This window comes from Cibotium barometz, chromosome 36 (genome assembly GCF_041138505.1).
Source record: "Cibotium barometz isolate CiBa-2024 chromosome 36, ASM4113850v1, whole genome shotgun sequence".
Taxonomy (NCBI): Eukaryota; Viridiplantae; Streptophyta; class Polypodiopsida; order Cyatheales; family Cibotiaceae; genus Cibotium; species Cibotium barometz.
The window spans coordinates 18,536,661-18,556,769 of record NC_141081.1 but is presented as its reverse complement, the minus strand read 5'-3'; the positions used below and the strand labels follow the sequence as shown (position 1 = coordinate 18,556,769).

The 20,109-nt window shown below is 44.3% G+C and overlaps 1 protein-coding gene across 1 annotated transcript; it reads left to right on the top strand.

The window, feature by feature from the left end:
• Positions 1–4,788: 4,788 nt before the first annotated feature.
• Positions 4,789–19,511, top strand: LOC147617568 (protein SUPPRESSOR OF GENE SILENCING 3 homolog). The gene is made up of 5 exons (XM_086775853.1): positions 4,789–5,190; positions 5,688–6,470; positions 8,307–8,604; positions 8,695–8,939; positions 19,116–19,511. The coding sequence occupies exons 1-5, from the start codon at positions 5,068–5,070 to the stop codon at positions 19,212–19,214; spliced, it is 1,548 nt and encodes a 515-aa protein (XP_086631979.1). The 5' UTR covers positions 4,789–5,067; the 3' UTR covers positions 19,215–19,511.
• The last annotated feature ends 598 nt before the right edge of the window (positions 19,512–20,109 follow it).

Below are 20,109 nucleotides of genomic sequence, written 5' to 3'. Positions count from 1 at the left end.
CTCGTCTCAACGCCATTGTTTCCACTAGAGTTTAGAATTGTAGTGAGACGAAACCTGGCAAGCATGGATTGATTTCTAGCCCTTTGGCGGTAGAGGAATAGTCGTCCATAGCCTCAATCCAAACTTGTGTATCCCTTTTAATCTTTGAGCATGCCTCATTGAATGAGGGAGGTTACATTTATTTAAGTAGGAGCTTCTTCTCTTGTGTATCTAAGTATAATGCATTGGGAGCAAGAAGCTGACGACCCTGGGATCAATGTAAGGTTAAGTTTAGAATTATAACCCTTAGGCTACCTAGTCTTATAACAATCACAAGAACACTAAATGCGAGAATTCCAAATCCTTTATTCCAAGCTTAAATATTTACAAGTAAACTAGCTGATTACAAGGATTGAGTTATACAACTCAATTCTTATTTATTTACATGGTAGGTTTCTAGTAAAATTGTGAGGCATTAGCATTGAAAAAGTAAGGGGGATTTGTTAAGGTTTCTAAAACTCGATAAGTCTCTGTTAAGGGAGGCAAACCATGAGCTAAGCTTTGGCTGACAGATACTTTATCAGGAGGCAAAACCTCGATCACTTTGTCGTAAACCCATTGATTTTGTTGTATACAAGTTCTATTATTTACATGGATATCATTTTAAGGAGTACCAAAGAACCAAAACAAGCAAACCATTTGGAACATCTCAATATAACGGATTTGCCTTAGGTTGATGGAAAGATTTCCAACCAAATCTACCCAAATGATGAAATAGGATGATCCACATCTCCAGTATTCATCCCTATTCCATCCCCTCTCAATGCGAGTGTAGTGAGGAAGGGTTAGCTTATCTATGATATGGATGATGGCATCGCAGAACTTAAAGTTCGAGGAGCGACAAGCGGCCATGAACATATACTTGAACACAAGAAATTGAAAATAGGGATCCATCCCATCCTACATCCAGCCATAGCTAGATTAGTCTAATAAAAAAGCCTAGCAATCAAAGAATACAACAACATAAAATTTCCTAAACCTAAACTCGACCTAGCTGGGCAATTGACAACATCTTGATCTCTCAGAAATACGAGGATACGAGTAAACGAAGGGACATAACTCTATCTCGCAGGGGAAACATAGTCATTCTAATAGGAATCTATTCCTTCGATCGAGCAACACTCAATGTGCATGATCGAGGATGGAACAAGTCCGCACTGGGTTCATAGAAGCCAACACCTTTTTTCTCTTTTCTTTGCGAGGTACAATCGTTGGCTCGTTCCCCTAAACATAACTTTTTTAGGCCCTATTCTTCTTATGAATCGTAAATAATAAATAAATATGTTGGAAAGTTACCTGACTCATTGAGTCCACCCATCCATAGGATGGTACCGTCAAGGCATCCATCCACCCACTCACCCATTCATTTTTGCTATCTAATTAGGTCCTACCACATTGTGAAACATATAAAAATAGGTTCTTTAACTAAAGAAGTTCCACAATGTTCCTTAAAACAACCTTTGAAAATAACAATATTTACATCAAACAATTCTTACAACAAAATGTTCACAAAAGAGACCCTGAAATTGGGTCAACAGCTAAATCCAAGCTTCCGTATCCATGTCCATAGATATATCCAAACAAAAACCAAACCACTGAGATAATCTAGAATTCGGTCTTCTAGCCTAAACCGCTTGGGAATACCTCACAGACCATACTCCCTCGTTATTGATTAGTTGGCGAGGGCCAAGTCGGCCTGTTAACCCCTCAGGTCCTGCCCTTTCTACTACAAAAGCCTCCCACTTCTCAAAGGGCATGTCTACTCCTGAGGTGGACTAATTCACCGCACTAGCCTGGGCCCGCAAAACTAGGGAGCATTCATAATCACATGTCCACCCTCGCGGGGTGGAAATCCAATTCCTAGTGGCAATATAGAAGGGGATTACCTTGGGCTGAGACTCCCGAGCTTGCTACTACCTCTGCGTGCTAACTATGTATGCAAGAGAAAAGTTAGCTAAGTAGGGGAGAATACTTGTAGATTAGCAATCAAACCAGTAAACATATCCATTGAAACAAGGAAAACACTCTTTTCTTTTCAATAATCCATTGAAACCAGGAAAACATTTTTTTCTTTTCAATAATCCATTGAGCAATAAGAAAATAATATCAAACACAATGATGATCTTCTTAGCTACAATCATTCTCGACAAGAAAAAAAGAACCGTAAAGTATTCCGGAGTAAGATTACTCACTCACAATTTTGCTTGCTAGCCTGACTTAAGGGCAGATACGAGGTTAAAAGTTGTAATTCTCCATATTGGAGCCTTAATCCTTTTGGCTAGTCACTCACAATTTTGCTTACTAGCCTTACTTAAGGGCATATACGAAGTTGAAAGTGGCAATTCTCCATATTGGAGCCTTAATCCTTTTGGCTACGTAACTTAAAAGAGAGGTGCAATGTTTCTACAATGGTAATCGTAATTGCTATAGGTTTAACCAATAGGAACATAGTCTTGCTAAGACTAAGAATCTTAACTTTATGACCTAAAGGAAGAATTTTCTCATATTTAAGAGAATTAAAAACATGGCCAACTTGGTTGTCGTTTGCATGAGGATTCATTATGGAAGGGGCGAAGTCATTTGCATGGATGTGTGTTTCCTTATTTCCACCTTGAATGACGTGCAGTTCTTTAATTCGATGATGTTTTGGTGCCATAGTAAGGCCCTTATTTATGCATAATAGAAAGAGAGTGGGGTGGATGTGAAATGCTAAAGAGCACTAGGAGAGCGAGAGGATCTAACGAATTTGGAAACGGACACCATTTGGGCTTCCAAAAGATTGTCTGAAATCCTAAAGAGACAAGGCTTAAGCTCACCTTTAAGTCTATTCACATGGTGGGGGGCTTTTGGAGAGGGTGTCCTTAACCAAAGAGCTCACAAGAGAGAGTGAGGCTTGGGTACGTCTAGCCTTGGTTGGGAGAGGCTAAGTGGGTGACTTTAAGTCTATTCATATGGGGGGAAGAAGAGTGTAGGACATGTCCCTAGTGTAAGAGCCTAGCCTCTACATGAGTGCTTACCTCCCAGAGGGGGAGGGGAGGGGAGGGGGTTTGTATAGGTGCGGGGAGGGGGTGCATGCACACGGAGGGAGTGCCAGTAGGGGGGACAAGTGCGTTCGAGTGAGGGTGCCATCTGGGCTAGTTGCATGGACAGTAGGTGTGTCGAGGAGAGAACATCACTTGTCCAGGAGGTGTCCAGGAGGTGTCTGGAAGGTGTCTACATAGAAAGAGAGGTAGCAAGGGGAGAGGAACATGCACCACTTATCTAGGAAGGGCCTAGAGGGAGGGGGGAGTGAAGGTGGCAAGGGGTATGTGTAGGGAGGTGTGCCCGAGGGGAGGATGGCGGGTATTGTCCGGGCAGGTTGGTGGGCGACGCTTGTGGATTCGGGGTGTTGGTGGATAGTGCCTATGGATATGTGCATGCATAATTTGGTGAGAAATGAGCTCTTGGGTGTTCACGGAAGGCATTTGTATGTCACTTAGGTGAGGGTCGCACGTGCTTGGGGCGTCTCTTGGGCCGTCGAGATTTTTTTCGAGAAATTGTTCGGGACTGCCTAGGGATCCCGTGGGCACTTTCATTCGTCATTTGGATGTTCGAAATGCTACTAATTTTGGTTTGAAGGAGCCAAATTTCAAAACTTTGCAGATCGATTTAGGCCACTTCAATCCTGGAAAAAACTTTACAATGGGTATGTTATAGGAAGGCTTTTATCTTTTCCATAACTTGTTCTCTTTCACGAGATGAACTTAACAGGCTTTTCTCAATTGAATAAATTAAACCAAAGTTAACAAGAGATTAGGCATACCTTGAATTTTTGAATTCCTTCAAAAATACGTTTTTGATTTAAAACCTTGAAAAGATGTCCTTTGTACTCACTAAAGCTTTGATACCATTGAAACATAAATCTTTCTCAGAGTATAAACTTAATCCATATACTCTTAATTACTTAAACCATATACTCTCAATTAATTGATTGAATTGAATAGAGAAATAAGACAAAGCATAGAAGAGGTCGTAAACACTTGAACGAAAATGATACGAACAAAAAATACTTCACCACACAAGACAAGGTATTAGGTGCAATCTCCCCCCCCTCCCCCCCTTGACGTGTGTGGCTCCTCCTCCCACACATGGTATTTATGTCATATTCATATTTTTAGCCCTTGGAGCCAATAATAGCACCTTTTCCACTTTTGGGATTTTGCTTTACATACAATAACCTTGTCCAAAGTTTCTAAGGTTTACACATGACAAAACCTTTGCCCAATGATAAATACTAATAGGCATATATACATAACTACTTGTGCACACACGCACACATGAAATAATCTTGTGCACATTTGCACATAAAATAATCATGTGCACATACGCACATAAGATCGAGCTACATGATAGGTTGCAAATGATCAATAAAATTCTAGCATTGAGATTAATCAACATGGAAATAACCATCAAATGCTCACACATGGTACACATACATGTGTACAATGAAATGCTCCTCGTTAATTGTCAATGTATCCCTTCTAACAAATCCTACAAAACGAGCTAACATTGCGACATTGACTTGAGGAGAAGGACTTCCATGAGATCACCAAGATAAGAATCCCCATGATCATAGAGAATATAGACCTCTCAATCAATGCACGACCTTTTGGAGGGCATAAAAAGAATTTCCTTTAAAAAACCCTAATTTAACCTCACAGATTATAGCCACCTAATTTAAAGCCATAGCCACCGTGAAGCCACGTTATTAAAGCGATTGGTTCTGGCTCCGCGCGCTAGTTTATTACTCGCTCGTGTGAACGTAAACTTGTCATGTGATCGCATGCATGCATGCATGTGTTTTTGGGCGTTGCGAAGTGCATTGCATGCATGGAGCCTGTCACTTCTACTAAACAGCATGCAATCTGGAATGCCTTGTCAATGAGTAGATTAAGAGAAAAGACATGAAGCACAACTGCTGTGACTACCATTACCAGTGCATCTAAGAAGCTGAAGTAGTTATAGTCGCGGTTCCCATACACAGACAGCATGTGGAGTCAAAATACCGTCCTCCTTGCTCAAAAGGATGATGATGGGTGGTGGGGCCCCGCAGCTCACACAGGCTTCTCTGCCACAGAAAAGCTAGGAAGCTCTCCAGAGGGCCCTCTTAATGTAAGATTGTAAAACCCATAATTTGTTTACTCTGCGTGTCTCATTAGTTTACTTCATCGTGGAGAGTTCTGGGATCATTGCTACTGTTTCTATATGTGTTGTGGTAGTTGTTGTATAGTTACATAGAGAGAGAAAGAAGAGAGAGCATGCTCTTTTGAGGGGTTTCTGTTTTTTTTGGGGTGTTTGTTTTTATTGAAGGATTATATTCTATCAGTTGTTGTTAAAGCATGCTCTTTCAAGGGGATTTTTCTTGTTTTTTTTGGAGTGGAGTTTGTGAGTGTGTGTGTGTGTTTCTTTTGAAGGATTATTCTGAGGTTAAGGGTTTTTGAAATAATTCTGTCACTGATTTCAGTTCAGGAGAACCTTTCTAGCTCATCACAGTGCCTCTTCTGAATCTCCAACCATGCAAGAAGTTGTGTGTGTGTGTGTGTGTCTGTGTTTCTTTTGAAGGATTATTCTGAGGTTAAGGGTTTTTGAAATAATTCTGTCGATTTCAGTCCAGGAGAACCCATCACAGTGCCTCTTCTGAATCTCCAACCATGCAAGAAGTTCTGGAGACTCATGGGAGTGCATTGCAAGAAGTTCTGGGGACTCATGCGGGTGCATTGGAACAATCTTTCTCACTGTCTAGTATTGCGGAGAAAGAGGACCCGAGAAATAAAATCAGCATGAACCTGCCTCTCTCTAACAGAGGAGGAGGAGATGAGGCATACTCTTCATCGGAATCTGCCGACACTCCCGTTTCAGGCATCCTCAATGTTGAGAAGGATTCTTCCTCTCCTGAGATTCAACAGAGTGATTCAGAAAGTGAGTGCTCGAATGTGGATTTGGACAGTGATTGGATTGGGAGTGAACTCTATGACTCTGATGCAAGCGTCGAAGATCTCGAGACTAGGAAACAAAACAAGTGGTTTCGTCCCTTTTTTGACATGCTGAATGATGTTGCAACTGACCAGACAGCGGACCAAGACCGTCAGTGGCTCTGCCCTGCTTGCAAAGGGAGTGGTGCTGGTGAAACTGATTGGTACAAAGGTTTGCAACCACTCATAGCACACGCCAAACATCACAAAAAAAGGAGAGTCAGGCTGCATAGAGAATTTGCAACTGTTCTAGAGGAGGATCTTGAGAGACGCCGTATTGGAACTGGGTCGTTTGGGGAGACAAAGTTTGGGAGATGGAAGGGGTTGACCAAAGATGACGAGGTAACAAACCCACTAATCGTCTGGCCACCCATGGTGATCATACAAAATACTCGACTAGAGCTGGATGAGCTAGAAAAGGTTCGAATTGCTTGCACTTCATAATTTGCGTCAACATAATAATAAACTGCAAGTTTGTCGAATTGAATGTCACATTTTTGTATCTTAGGTTGCATGATACAGCAATAAATTGTGTTATCTGTAATGTTGCACCTTTCCTAAAGGAGTTTCATGATAGCGCCTTCAACTCCTCCTCTTGGATGCCTTAACAGGGAAAGGTTTGAGTACCAAAGGGTCCTTAGCTGATAATCTTACCTGAGTATTGATTGATCAGGGTCTAGATCTGAGTATTGATTGATCAGGGTCTAGATCTGCCTGTATACAGGCCTCAACTTGCTTCACAGACTAGCACCACCTGTCACAGAAAAGGATACTCAGGCTGATCCTGATTGCAAAGTGGGCCTTTAGAGCTGTAAGTTGGTTGTTTGATCAGTGTGAGGTGGGGTAAAACCATCTATATTCAATTGTTCAAGAGCACTAGTTTGTATCCCAGATGGCTGATTGGATAAGCCTTCATGTAGAGGAAGTTCTGTTGAGGCCCGAGGGACTAGCTTTTACCCTAGACAGGGACTTGGGAATCGATCGTGTTGTGGATGACTTATATATTGGACAATTGTGCTCCTTCATGTTGGTGGATGCATTCCTTAGGGGAAACATATTCTGCTTTTGGTGGTGGTGCAACATGATACTAGAGACAGGTTCTGGCTAGACAAGGACTAGCTCTTTTTTTTTCTTTCTTCACTTGTGCCAGCTAGTTTGGAAGAGAGCATGCCATGGAAGGCTTCTCAAGAACAACACTAGCAAGATGAGGGCCTTTCCAAATAGCAGCTCTCCTCTTTCTAGAAGCAACTGAGGTGTAGGTTCTACCATTTCCAAATTTCATACTTTCGTTGCAGTTAGCATACGGAGGTCTTCTACAAGATATTCATTCGGAACAGGTCTTGTTGGAGGGAGCTTGGTAACGATGCTTCCTTGCTCAGTATGGTCAAAGCTGCCTGTTTGATTACTGCTTGTGATTAGTTAGCACCCTAGCACTAATACCGATCAATGTTGCAAGCCTCTTTTGTGTATCAGATACCTTTGTTTTCTTTGTTGTTATGAGATCAATCCCAGAATCTCAAATTTTCCATGCCGTATGGGCTACCATAAAATACGAATGCTTGTCCCAATTCCTACTTGCATACTTGTCGCAAGAGTATAGGACATTGTCAGATCATTGAGTCCATGTGCTTTGATTTCTTTGAAAGGGCTTCAATTCATCATGTGGCTAGGACCACCTAAGGATTATTTCTTGGTGGCGATTGATACTCCAGCCAAGTTAACCATTTTTCAAGATGCTGAAGGTCAAGAAGCTTGGCTTTTGATGTTTGAAATATTTAAGGATGTCCACATTCCAAAAGGGTGAAGAGGGTGAACTTGGGTACTTTGAAAGTTCAAAAGAGGAAACTTAAGACCAGTGGTAGTCGAGGAATTTCAGATCCAGACACATTAAATTTTTGAGGGGGATGGAGGATCACGATTTTTCTGAAGGGGAAAGTTGAAAGCCCAAATGTTGATGGGGGAAAAGAAAACATAGAGGGGATTGGAGAGATGGTGTAGATTTTAGTGGAAGGAGAAAGGAGGACGGCTTATTTTGTTAGGGGTGCATATTGTGGTTCATGGTCTGGGAACCTTTGAAAGGAGAAGAGGACATTGCATGAAGAGTGTAGGTGCATGTGCATTACTATAAGAGCTAGTAGAACACAAGGGGGGTTGCACAGCAAGAACAATATAATTTGTTTAGGAAAGTCATAAGTTTTACAGTTCTCTAGAAAAGAGCACATGAAAAAGCTGTAATAGGTCTGATTTATAATGCAGTGGATAGGTATGGGAAACAAGGAACTTTTGGAAATGTTCAAGGACTACAATCCAATGAAGGCTAGGCATGCATATGGTCCTCAAGGCCATCGTGGGTTGAGCCTTGTCATATTTCCTGACTCGCCAATAGGATATATGAATGCCAAGTGCCTTGTACGGCATTTCAAACATACGAGAAGAGGAAGGGAGCATTGGGATCGACCTGGAAGATTGATGTTTCAGCCTGGTGGTAAACGAATATTATATGGGTACATGGCAACAGCAGAAGACATGGACATCTTTAATATGCATTGCTCACGTAAGTATTTCTCGACACTATTTTAGTGACATATTTGTTTTGTTTGCTAGATTGTTCGAGTATAGGACTTACTCTTCAGTTTCATTGAAGGTAAAATGAAGCTTAAATGGGGCCTGAAGAGATATCAAGATGCTGTCATTCAGCCATTGTGCCAAATGTACAAAAATAAAAAGCAGATCAATGGGTTGAAAGTGAAGCTGCAGGAACAGAAAGAGCAATACAAATTACTAGAGAAAGTTCTTAGCTTGTTTACAAGGAAGCTGGAGTTAAAAGAAGAGGAGATATTTGTCATCCGACAAAAAACAAAAAAACAGCATGAAGAAAATATGAAAGAAGTAAGCTTGTTTCCCTACAAATTTCAAATGGCTTTGAGTTTTGGATAAGTCTTGATCTTTATGGAGCGCTTAAAATCTTTCTAGGATCTTGTTATGAGATGGGTCCTTGAGCATTGTCTCTATTGCCTGAGTATTTTAGTGCATCATGGTCTTAATAGATTTTCCATGTCAACATGTAGTTTTCCTTGTTCTGTGAGATGTGAAACTAGGTCGTGAAAAAGGAGAGCATGCTTTTCCCCCACTGGAATTAGAGGGTTCTCGAAAGTGTGTTTGTTCAACCTTTGATGATATGAATGCTATTGTGCATGTGCTGATGAGCAGCTGGGTGAATAATCAAAAGTATGCGACAAGTCACAATGCCATGCATTCCTTGTTTCAAGTGTCGGGTGGTGGTGTGCCAGGTTTGTCAAATGGAGGTCTATTTTAGGTACATAAAACAATAGTCTTCAGAAGGAGGTGTTGGCCCTGCACACTTGAAACATCTGGGTTTTGTTTCTGAAATTGGATTCTTTCTTTCTACGGAAAGGTTTTCAGAGACCAGTTGCATATCCTAACTTGTATCTTTTTCGAGAACGCGGTATGGTCACTTTGATTATCCTTTATGTGGATGATCTTATTCTCACTGGTTGGTGGTCATGTGGAGCACATAGTTGTGATGAAGGTTGCCAAAGGAGTTTGAGATGACGGACTTGGGCTTACTCCATTTCTTTTTGTGATTGGAGATTTGGCAGACCGCGCCCGGGGGGGGGGGGGGGGGGGTTGCTTTGTTTCACAGCAGCGGTATGTTCATGAGTTGCTGGAGACCTTTGGGATGGACCTGAATACCAAACTTACAGTTAATGATCCTTGTGAGTAGGTTCAGGCCTCCTTGTATCGGAAGCTTGTTGGTTCATTGATTTGGTTGCTGAACACTAGATTGGACTTGAGCTTTCCAGCGGGGTTGTTGAGCTCATTCATGCAGACACCTTTGAAGACTCATTGGGACGTTGGGTTGCGGATCTTGCGGTATCTGCAGGGTACGAAGGATCTTGGACTCTTCTATGACACTAAAGGGGGGACGAAGGATTGAGTTAGGCTTCAAGGTTGGAGTGACTTTGATTGGGGAGGAGATCCAAATACGAGGAGATCTACATTAGGCTACGGATTTACCCTTGACTTAGGAGCTATTTCTTGGAGCAGCAAGAGGTAGCCAACTATTGCCTTGTCTATAGAGGCAGAGTACCGAGCTGCTTGTGGTGCTGCTTGCGAGGTTGTGTGGCTGTGGAGGTTACTTGGTGAGATTGGGTTTTCCGTAGAAGGAACCCACAGTCATCCAGTGCGATAACCAGAGTTGTATAGCTATCTTCCATGCTTGGACCAAGCACATAGAGATGCAATATCACTTTGTTCGTGAGAAGATTTTGGCTGGTGACATCTTGCTTGTTTATTGTTCAATGGAGGACAATGCCGCGGACCACTTCATGAAGTCTCTACCTCAGGCGATGCTCCGTCAGCACTCCAGCTCATTGGGGTTGGTTCTGTCAGAATACGCACTGGAGATGATGACCAAATCTGGGAACACAAGAGCAAAAGCAAAAACGCAGGCAGAAAAACAGCACAAGAGAGAGACAAATGTAGGCGTGTAACTCTGCTCTATATACACAAGAAGATCCCGAGATATGATACAAATGAGGTATGGGGGCTGAGGACCTATATATAACCCCCTAGAGGGCAGTCGGCCAGCATAAGAAAAGCCCACGACTGAAAAAAAAAGTCCACGACTGCATAAATGCAGTCGGCCAGCTATCTGGTGCCAAAACCTGATCAAAACCAGTCGGCCAGCAGCAAGAGTGCCCACGACTGATAAACACCCAGTCGGCCAGCACTTTACTGCTCTCGGCACCCTCTGGCAACCCTCCCAAGCCTCAAAAAAAAATGGGAAAAATAGGGGAAAAATACGGAGAGTGGGGAAAAATGGGAAAACACCTCATAAGGGCGGGCACACCCACAACAAAGGCCCTGGTGTATAAAACTAGACAGGAGATGACTTCTAACACCCCCTCTCAGCTCCTGGCTGTGTGACCAACCACTGGGAGCTGGGGTGCCGCCTGAGCAAGTCCTGAGAGAGCGACTTTGTGAAGAGGTCCACCGTACTGTCCCCCGTCGAACAGAACTCCAGCAAGATGTCATCAGCAACGATCTGTTCACGAACAAAGTGCCTCTGGATGACCATGGGTTCCTCCAGTGGAAGCCCAAACCTGCCATGCAACCTCCTCCTGCTCCGTAAAACTGCTTCTGGGCCATAAGTAGATCTCCTCGTGTCCGGATCTCCTCCCCAAACCGAGTCACTCCAACTGCGGAGTCGGACTCCATCCAACAATCCCCCTCCTGTGTACAAGAGTCCATGATCCTTCGCATGTCGCAGAAACCATAGGAAACGCAATCCTGCCTCACAAAGAGACATCTGCAACCAAGAGCTCAACCGCCTCATCAGGAAGCTCCCGTCCAATCTGGTGTCCATCAATCAGATCAATGAACCATACAGCTTCTGAGTCACAGAGACATCACACTGCTCACAAGGATCAACACCTGTTACGGTGCACAAGCAAGTCCTGGAAACCTGATGAAACCTGTCAACCACCCCCTCTGAATCCGGAACCACAAAGCCTGGAGAAACCACCTCCTTCTGCAAGTAATCACCTGTCACCTGCCTGGCTTTCCGAAAGGTCCCCGTGGAAAGAACATCCTCATCTACTGGAGGTTCTATGTCCCGAACACGACGAGACATCAGAGCATAAGTGACCTGTTCAGCTTCCTCTGACTCATGAACACAAGAACTACCAACCTCAGTACTGGAAAGTTCCTGCCAACTGCTGCTATCTACTGGCAAGCTATCCACCACCTGGTCTCGGAAAGCCTGTACCTGCAGCGTATCCACACTTGAGTAGCCATTACCAGACTGCCACTCATCACAATCCTGAGGACCTGGGAGAGAGAGTGCTGAAAGCCTGTAGACTCCATTCTCCACTCCACCTTCCCAAACCACTTGGCCTGTTGCTTTGTCCCGGAGAGCAACAAGATGCTCATCAAACTCCACCCGCACGCCAGTCTTGCAAACCTGATGCACTGACAACAGATGAAAACCAAGTGCCGGAACATACAACACCTGGGAGGAATGCTTCCCCCCTCTGCCATCGGGAACTATCTCCATCCTGCCCTCACTATGAACTGGGATAGTGGATGTATCACCAGTAAGAATATGACCAGAAAGCCTGCAGAGATCCTGTAAACCGGAACGGGAAGGAGTCATGTGCCTGGAAGCACCACTATCGAGAATCCACTCCCGAGTATCCAGTGCGGAGAGTCCTCCAATCTCCTCCCTGCCTGAAGAAAATGAAGCATCGGTGTCCATCACCTCCAGGTGCACAAAAGCTGGAGTCTTCATGATTGCTGAGGAGTCTTCACCCTTCTCGGTCTTCCGCTTGGGACACTGCCTCCAGTAGTGGCCTTTCTCGCCACAATCATTACAGGTCCTCTCTGCCTTTAGCTTCTCGCGGTCAGCGTCGGACATCTTCTCAGAAGACTTCTCCGATGAAGCCTTCCCTTTGCCCGAGTTACGGCCTTTCGACCGTTGGCCAGTAAAGGCCTCCGAACCTCCACCCTGAGGAGGGTTCGTAAATCGTTCCTCCTGGTCCAGGACCATGGGGCACAAGCTCCTCCCACGTGATGGTGCTGAGCCTGCCACACTGGTAATCAACGACGAGTAGAATGCTGAGTACGAAGAGGGCAAATGTGACAGCAACGTTATGGCCATGTCCTCTGACGATATCTCCTTCCCAGCCTGGAGAACTTCCTGCTGAAGAGCCTGCAGCTTGTTAATATGCTCCCGCGTCGTCGACGACTTTGCAGGGCTCATAACCCGCATCTGTACTTCCAAGGAAATCCTCTTCATGGGCGATACCCTATTGTAAAGTGAGGCCAAATGCTGCCATATACCTCTAGCCGGCGTCATGTGCTTTACATGATTAATTACCTGTGGTGTGCACTTGAGGAAAATAAACGAACGGACCCTGGCGTTGACGCGATCCCACATCTGCGTTTGGGCCTCTCGGTCCTTTCGGGTTGACGGTAACTCCCCTTCCTCTACTTCCGGCCGTGGAACACCAACAACGACGAAATCGGCGAGGTCGTAAGACTCCAGAACGGATTCCATCATCACCTTCCATATGCCGTAGTTGCTCCCGTCCAACTGACGGTCCACCGGGAACGTGGGGAGTGTCGGGATCTTCACATGTCTCTCGGCCATCTCATACAGATCTGCCATCGCGGGGATGTACTCTGAAAAGGGTGGGTGGGTGGGAACAAAGAAGAACTGATACCTGCAAGTGGCTGTCCAGCAAATCAGCCCGCCTTCCTCTTGCTTCTCCTCTTCCCGAACAGTCCAGAACAGTCCACCAATCAGCCACAAAACAGCCCCCTCTTGCTCACACAAATCCCAAGACCTATCTAGAGCCTAGGGCTCTGATACCATGTCAGAATACGCAGCAGAGATGATGACCAAATCTGGGAACACAAGAGCAAAAGCAAAAACGCAGGCAGAAAAACAGCACAAGAGAGAGACAAATGTAGGCGTGTAACTCTGCTCTATATACACAAGAAGATCCCGAGATATGATACAAATGAGGTATGGGGGCTGAGGACCTATATATACCCCCCTAGAGGGCAGTCGGCCAGCATAAGAAAAGCCCACGACTGAAAAAAAAGTCCACGACTGCATAAATGCAGTCGGCCAGCTATCTGGTGCCAAAACCTGATCAAAACCAGTCGGCCAGCAGCAAGAGTGCCCACGACTGATAAACACCCAGTCGGCCAGCACTGTACTGCTCTTGGCACCCTCTGGCAGCCCTCCCAAGCCTCAGAAAAAATGGGAAAAATAGAGGAAAAATACGGAGAGTGGGGAAAAATGGGAAAACACCTCATAAGGGCGGGCACACCCACAACAAAGGCCCTGGTGTATAAAACTAGACAGGAGATGACTTCTAACAGGTTCCACATTCAGGAGTTGAGAAGGGGTGTTAGCAGTCATCTCCTGTCCCTAACATATTACTTAGTAGGGAGTGAGGGCATCTGTTGTGGGTGTGCCCGCCCAGTTAGGAGTAGTCTCCATTTTCCCTCATTTTCCATGTTTTTTCCCAATTTTGCTAGTCGCAGGGGGCTGCCCTGTGCTGGTCGACTGGATTTATTCCAGTCGTGAGGCTTTGCAGGGGCTGTCGGCTGTTTTGTGGCTGGCTGACCAGCAGCCCAGGGTGGTATAAATACCACCTTTGCCCCCCCACTCGTTTTTGTACCGGATCTTGTGTATATAGCAGAGTTTATACAGCTTCTCTCTCTCTCCACACTTCTGCGTTTTCTTTCTCACAGCAGTTGTCTCATTTTCCGCTGTGCATTCTGACAGCCACCTCTACCTCTGTTGTTTTTTTTTCCTGAACTGAGCCACCACCTGATGCGTTTTTCTGCACACATGTTAAAGTTTTGCGTTGTTTTCTGTGTCCTTCATTGTTGCGTTTTTTTGATTCACACATGATGAACTCACAGAGGTCGAGCCCATGCTTCAAGCATGCAGGCTTTTATGAGCTTGTACCCCAAAAATCAGGCGTAGCCCCAAAATAACAGGGTGCCTGCCTAGCTTTTACCTTTCTTCTCCCCCTTTTTAGCATTAAAGCCACTAAAGATGCCGAAAATACCCCATGCACTTACTTTTTTTTCAGATGGCAAGTCATCTTTGTAGTGCACCCATGCCTGCAGCCTGTTTCAGTCCTACTGTCTGCCCTGTAAGCTCACACGTGTGGCCCTGGACTGTACACTCATGTATCACAGGCTTCTTTACCCATGTGTCTCAGATAGACAGTGCTGTATGGCAGCCTAAAAGCATGCTGCAGTTCTCAGCCATCCTTGTATCTTTTGTAAACCCGCCTCATACATACATGCGTTAGGGTTTCCCCCCCTCTTCTCTCAGTAGACAGCCCATTTATGGTTGTGCTTTTTGCACCTATATACACTAAAAGCTTGCAGAAGAGTCCCAAAAAGCATGATCACCCGGAACAACCAAAAGCGCACAGGTTACAGCCTTCTGCAGAACTCGATTTCCTAGTGTTGTCTGGCTCCCTCAATCTATAACAACCATATTTAGGCATTTTGTTCTGCATCATCCTTAGAGTAGAGCCATTTACAATGGTGTTGCATGGCTGAAGTGTGAAGTCTCCCAAGATCTCATGCTTTTTTCCCTTGATATTTTATATTTTTCCACCTTCTATTGTGCATGTCTGATGCCACGTTGGAGTTCACATGTTGTCTACACTTTCTTACGGTGACTGTGGAACATGTGTGTGTGGTTTCTTGGCTTGCGTCAAAGTCATGTCTATAATTAATTCAAATCAGGTTTCCTGGGGCAATGTCAAACTACTTCTTGATGAGACATATCCTTGATCGCGGACTTCTCTTTGGACTTACAGCGAAGCACGCTGTTGAGAATTGCCAAATGATTTCTATGGTGGTTTCCCATTTAGCAGCCATTGATTGATACATAGCCTGGTTGGACAATGAGAGAAAGTTGTAATCTCATTTCAATCATATTTCTGTATATAAGAGCTTTTTTAGAGTCCAGACTAAGATTAAGTGCATCATTTTTCTTCATATGGAGATATAGGTGGCTGCTGGAGATCACATCCCAAACAATTTCAATGTGCAATGGTCTGTTGTGATTTGCATATTTTAGGGATGCTAGCCTTTGAGAGTATGTAATTAAGATTCAATAGCAATGTACACGTGTTTATTGCGAACTCTCACATCCGTGCCTTGCTACTTGGGCATTCCTTGTGCCTGTTCTTGTACCATTGCAGGTGAATCTGAGTTGTCCTATGGTGGTTCCGGGGATCCAATTGAAGTTCCCTCCCATGTTGGGATGTCCACATCTATGGTACACTGACATGGCCAGCTCAACCCGGGTTCCTCTTCTTTGCCTCCTTCGTATGAAGGTGTAGACTCAACTGGATCACGTTCTGCTGACGACATGTGAGACAAGACTTCAATTGAATTCTGTTGCCTGCTGCTCTTCTAGGTGGCCATTGAGGGGTTGAGCGTGAGCATAGAGAGCCCGGGTGATTGATTTATATTGCGGTGGGACCTAGGAGAGTGGAGCTGTGCAGAATCCAGTAGTGTCGGCAGATTCAGCACATGACTAGCCAGTCTCGTATTGAACTTTAGAGCCTTGCGGTGGTACCTATTTCATCAGTTGGAATATTGTGGTGGGCGCTTGGATAGCCATGATGAGTAGGTTGACACGTAGGAGATGCAGTGCAGAGTGAGTTTTGAGTGGCAGTGCCTTTGGGACCACCTGCAGTACATCAAGCTTGGCTCATGCTATTTCATTCATTCACCTTGAACTACCACCACAAGCGGTATCCTGCAAGGTGGAATTGGATCCACTTTTCACAATGGTGAGAATGGCATCAGCATGGCACTTGGTATGGACCTGCTTGGATCACAATAGTGAAGTAGAGCAGGGCCCAGGCTCCTTTGACAGGCTTTGGGATCACGTAGGAACCACATGGCATGTTTTCTGGCTGGCATATTTTAGAGACTGTGGAGCTGGGGTCTGCCATTTTACCAGAGGAGTTGGTTAATGCCACTTGGGTGGATCTTATTCACATGCCATTGGAAATGCTTGACTTACCGGCAGCTCTCTTGGTGTCTAGCTTTGACTTCTCGGCTCAGCACGTCGGCTATGACATTCTCCTTATGAGGCAAATATCCGACTCTGCCTGATGGCTGCTATGGCGCTATAACTTGCGTACTCATAGGTGTGTCACAGTTTGGGGTTCATTTGATGCAATCATTTCGAACTGGAAGTACTCTATTGTGGGGACAATTACTTGAAGTGGCACCAGGTTCTTAGTTAGGACAAATGTTGAAGGGCCACCTTGAAGATTTTTTTAATCCATCGGACTACCTCTGCGCTAGATCAGGCACAGTTCCTTTAGTAACTAGGAGAGGGATGAGATGGTTAACCAGACTTAACTTTGGTTGTTTGAGGGTGCTATCAGCATTTGACCATTAGAGACTTGCTTTCGCCTATTTTTGGATTTAGAGTCAAACACGTAATCATGAAAACGAAAGTCAGAAGATCCATGTGTGCTACATAAGGTTATTTTGCAAGAATTGCAAAATAGTAATGACTTGGACTCTCCTCCTCCCAGATGTTGAGTGCATACAGGTGGTGGGTGGCACCAGGTTCTTAGTTGGGACAAATGTTGAAGGGCCACCTTAAAGATTTTTTTAATCCATCGGACTACCTGTGCGCTAGAGCAGGCACAGTTCCTTTAGTAACTAAGAGAGGGATGAGATGGTTAACCAGACTTAACTTTGGTTGTTTGAGAGGGTGCTATCAGCATTTGACCATTAGAGACTTGCTTTCGCCTATTTTTGGGTTTAGAGTCAGACACGTAATCATGAAAATGAAAGTCAGAAGATCCATGTGTGCTACATAAGGTTATTTTGCAAGAATTGCAAAATAGTAATGACTTGGACACTCCTCCTCCCAGATGTTGAGTGCATACAGGTGGTGGGTGGCACCAGGTTCTTAGTTGGGACAAATGTTGAAGGGCCACCTTGAAGATTTTTTTAATCCATCGGACTACCTCTGCGCTAGAGCAGGCACAGTTCCTTTAGGAACTAGGAGAGGGATGAGATGGTTAACCAGACTTAACTTTGGTTGTTTGAGGGTGCTATCAGACTTGCTTTCGCCTATTTTTGGGTTTAGAGTCAGACACGTAATCATGAAAACGAAAGTCAGAAGATCCATGTGTGCTACATAAGGTTATTTTGCAAGAATTGCAAAATAGTAATGACTTGGACTCTCCTCCTACCAGATGTTGAGTGCATACAGGTGGTGGGTGACGGATAGAGAAAAAGACCAGGCTGCTTTTTGAATCGTATGGGAGTGTATACTGAATGAGAAGGGGTGGTAGAAGGCAGAGCGGAAGTCTTGAGGGCTGCAGGTGGCAAGTGCCATGAGTTGTGCAATGCATCTTGCTGTTTGGGCTGCATATGAGCTGACCAAAGGACGGAACGGACGACTACTTTAGTCCTGTATGGGCTGTTGGAAGCTGAGCAAAGGCTCCGGCGACTGCTGTAGTCCTGTATGGGCCGTTGGAAGCTGAGCAAAGGCTTGAACGAGCTGTAGGTGTGGTACAAGGACAACACTTGGGCGGGCTCCAGCAAGAGCCACCAGCTGTTCAGGTTGGTCCTCTACTGCCCACTCAATATATTGGAGATCTCGTGTGGCAATAGAGTTGGTAAATCTGTTGATGGTCTGAGCACAGACGAGGGGTTTTAGTTGAGATTTCGAGGAGTGGCATCTTGAATCATCATTTCATCATCAGAAGAACTAGACTAGTTCAGGAGATTCATCAAGTGGCACGCTGCAAAGGGAGGTTAAGATCAATACCTGAGCCTTGAACCCACAGGTGTATGGAGCCGAACCAGTGAATATTAAGCAACGGAGGTTGGTCCAAGATGGAGGCTACCAGCACATATACTAGTTGCGGTGTATGCAAACATAGTGGAAATGGGCCTTTACGTAAGTACGTGGTTGGGCCAAGTTAAGGGAGCCTTTTTTTAAAGGTCAAAAATAGAGAAAAGAATAGCTGGGCTACGTGCACTTTCTTTATCCTACCAACTAAGTTTACAGACAAAAGGGTACACCCAGCCCCCAGTTTAACATTCAGTCTTTACAGCAGCAAGAGAACTTGGAGCACAATTGTTTTTGCCAGTGGAAACAGCCCTGCAGAAGGGGTGGAAGTCAGCAAACATGTGCTTGGACAAATCTGCTCACCAGCAGCAACTTTTGCAAGTTGCCCATCAAATTCTAGTCTCTAAAGTTCAGGACATCCAACCTTTGTTTGTGGCCTTATATGAGGTTCTTGGTTGTTGATTTTGGACAATCTGGAAGACCCTAGATTCAATTTTGGTCTGCCATCTTCCCCTTAAAAGAAACAGCTCCAGCTTAGGCATAATCATACTCGCTCTGTTTTGTTGGACGCAGTCATATTGAAATAAATTTGTGGATGAGTGACATAATGAGATTTGTAACCTCATGCCAACAGGTTCACGATTTCTTATTAGTTCATTGTGTTGCAGATGGATGAGCTTGAGCAGACCTACAAACAACGAATGCTTCAGATAGAAGGGCATAGTGTCGGCCAAGAACAACTTGCAGAAGAACAGCAACAGGCCTAGTAAAGGCTTTTAACTCTTATGGTGCACCATGCATTGAGCTTAAAAGATTCTTAATATCAAGAACTTATATATTATTTGCTAACGTGTAGAATCTTCAGAATATGCTTTATCAGAACTGGAACAGGTTCTTTTGAAATCATGTCTCTACTTGTGCTGGATTCTCAGGATTGTCCCATAAAAGTATAGCTGTTTATTTTAGCTGTGACTCTGGCAGGATGATGATGATGGTGGACTTCTCCTTTATTTGGAGTCGAGTTTTGTGTGTAAAGGCTCTAACTTGGCCTTGTCCTTTCGTAAGTAATTCAGCAGAGTCTATAAGATTGTGAAGGCCAAGTGATTTTTTAGTTTTTTAGCCTTGACTACTTGACTATTGCCAAGTGACACAAAGTCTCTTGTAGGCCTTGAAGATGTTTCTTCTTGTATACCAAGGAGGAATAAAATTGGTTGTTTGTGGGGTATGATGCCAGTGGGAGTTCAATGATGAGTTTATGATATGATTTGTTTTCCTATGTCTATAGTGTGAACTAGAGTAAAAGCTGGCAGAACTTATTTGCTTATGTTCAGAAATATTGCAGAAAGTAAGTGTGGAATCAAGCTTTCAAGAGTGTAGAAAGACAATACATAAGCAAAACCAAGTAGTAATAACAACAAAAATCAAAGACCTTGCTATTAGCATGTTAACCCAAAGCCCTATAAGCACACCTTTATTGAAGGGTTGGCACATCAAGGAGAGTATTAAAAAGAGAGATAAGAGAGGAGAGAGAGAGAGAGAGAGAGAGAGAGGAGAGGAGAGGAGAGGAGAGGAGAGCAGTTGAATGCAATGTTTGGGCATTGTTGGTGGTCCTACCTTTTGCAACAATGGATCCACAATAACGTTAAATTAACATCGATGGTC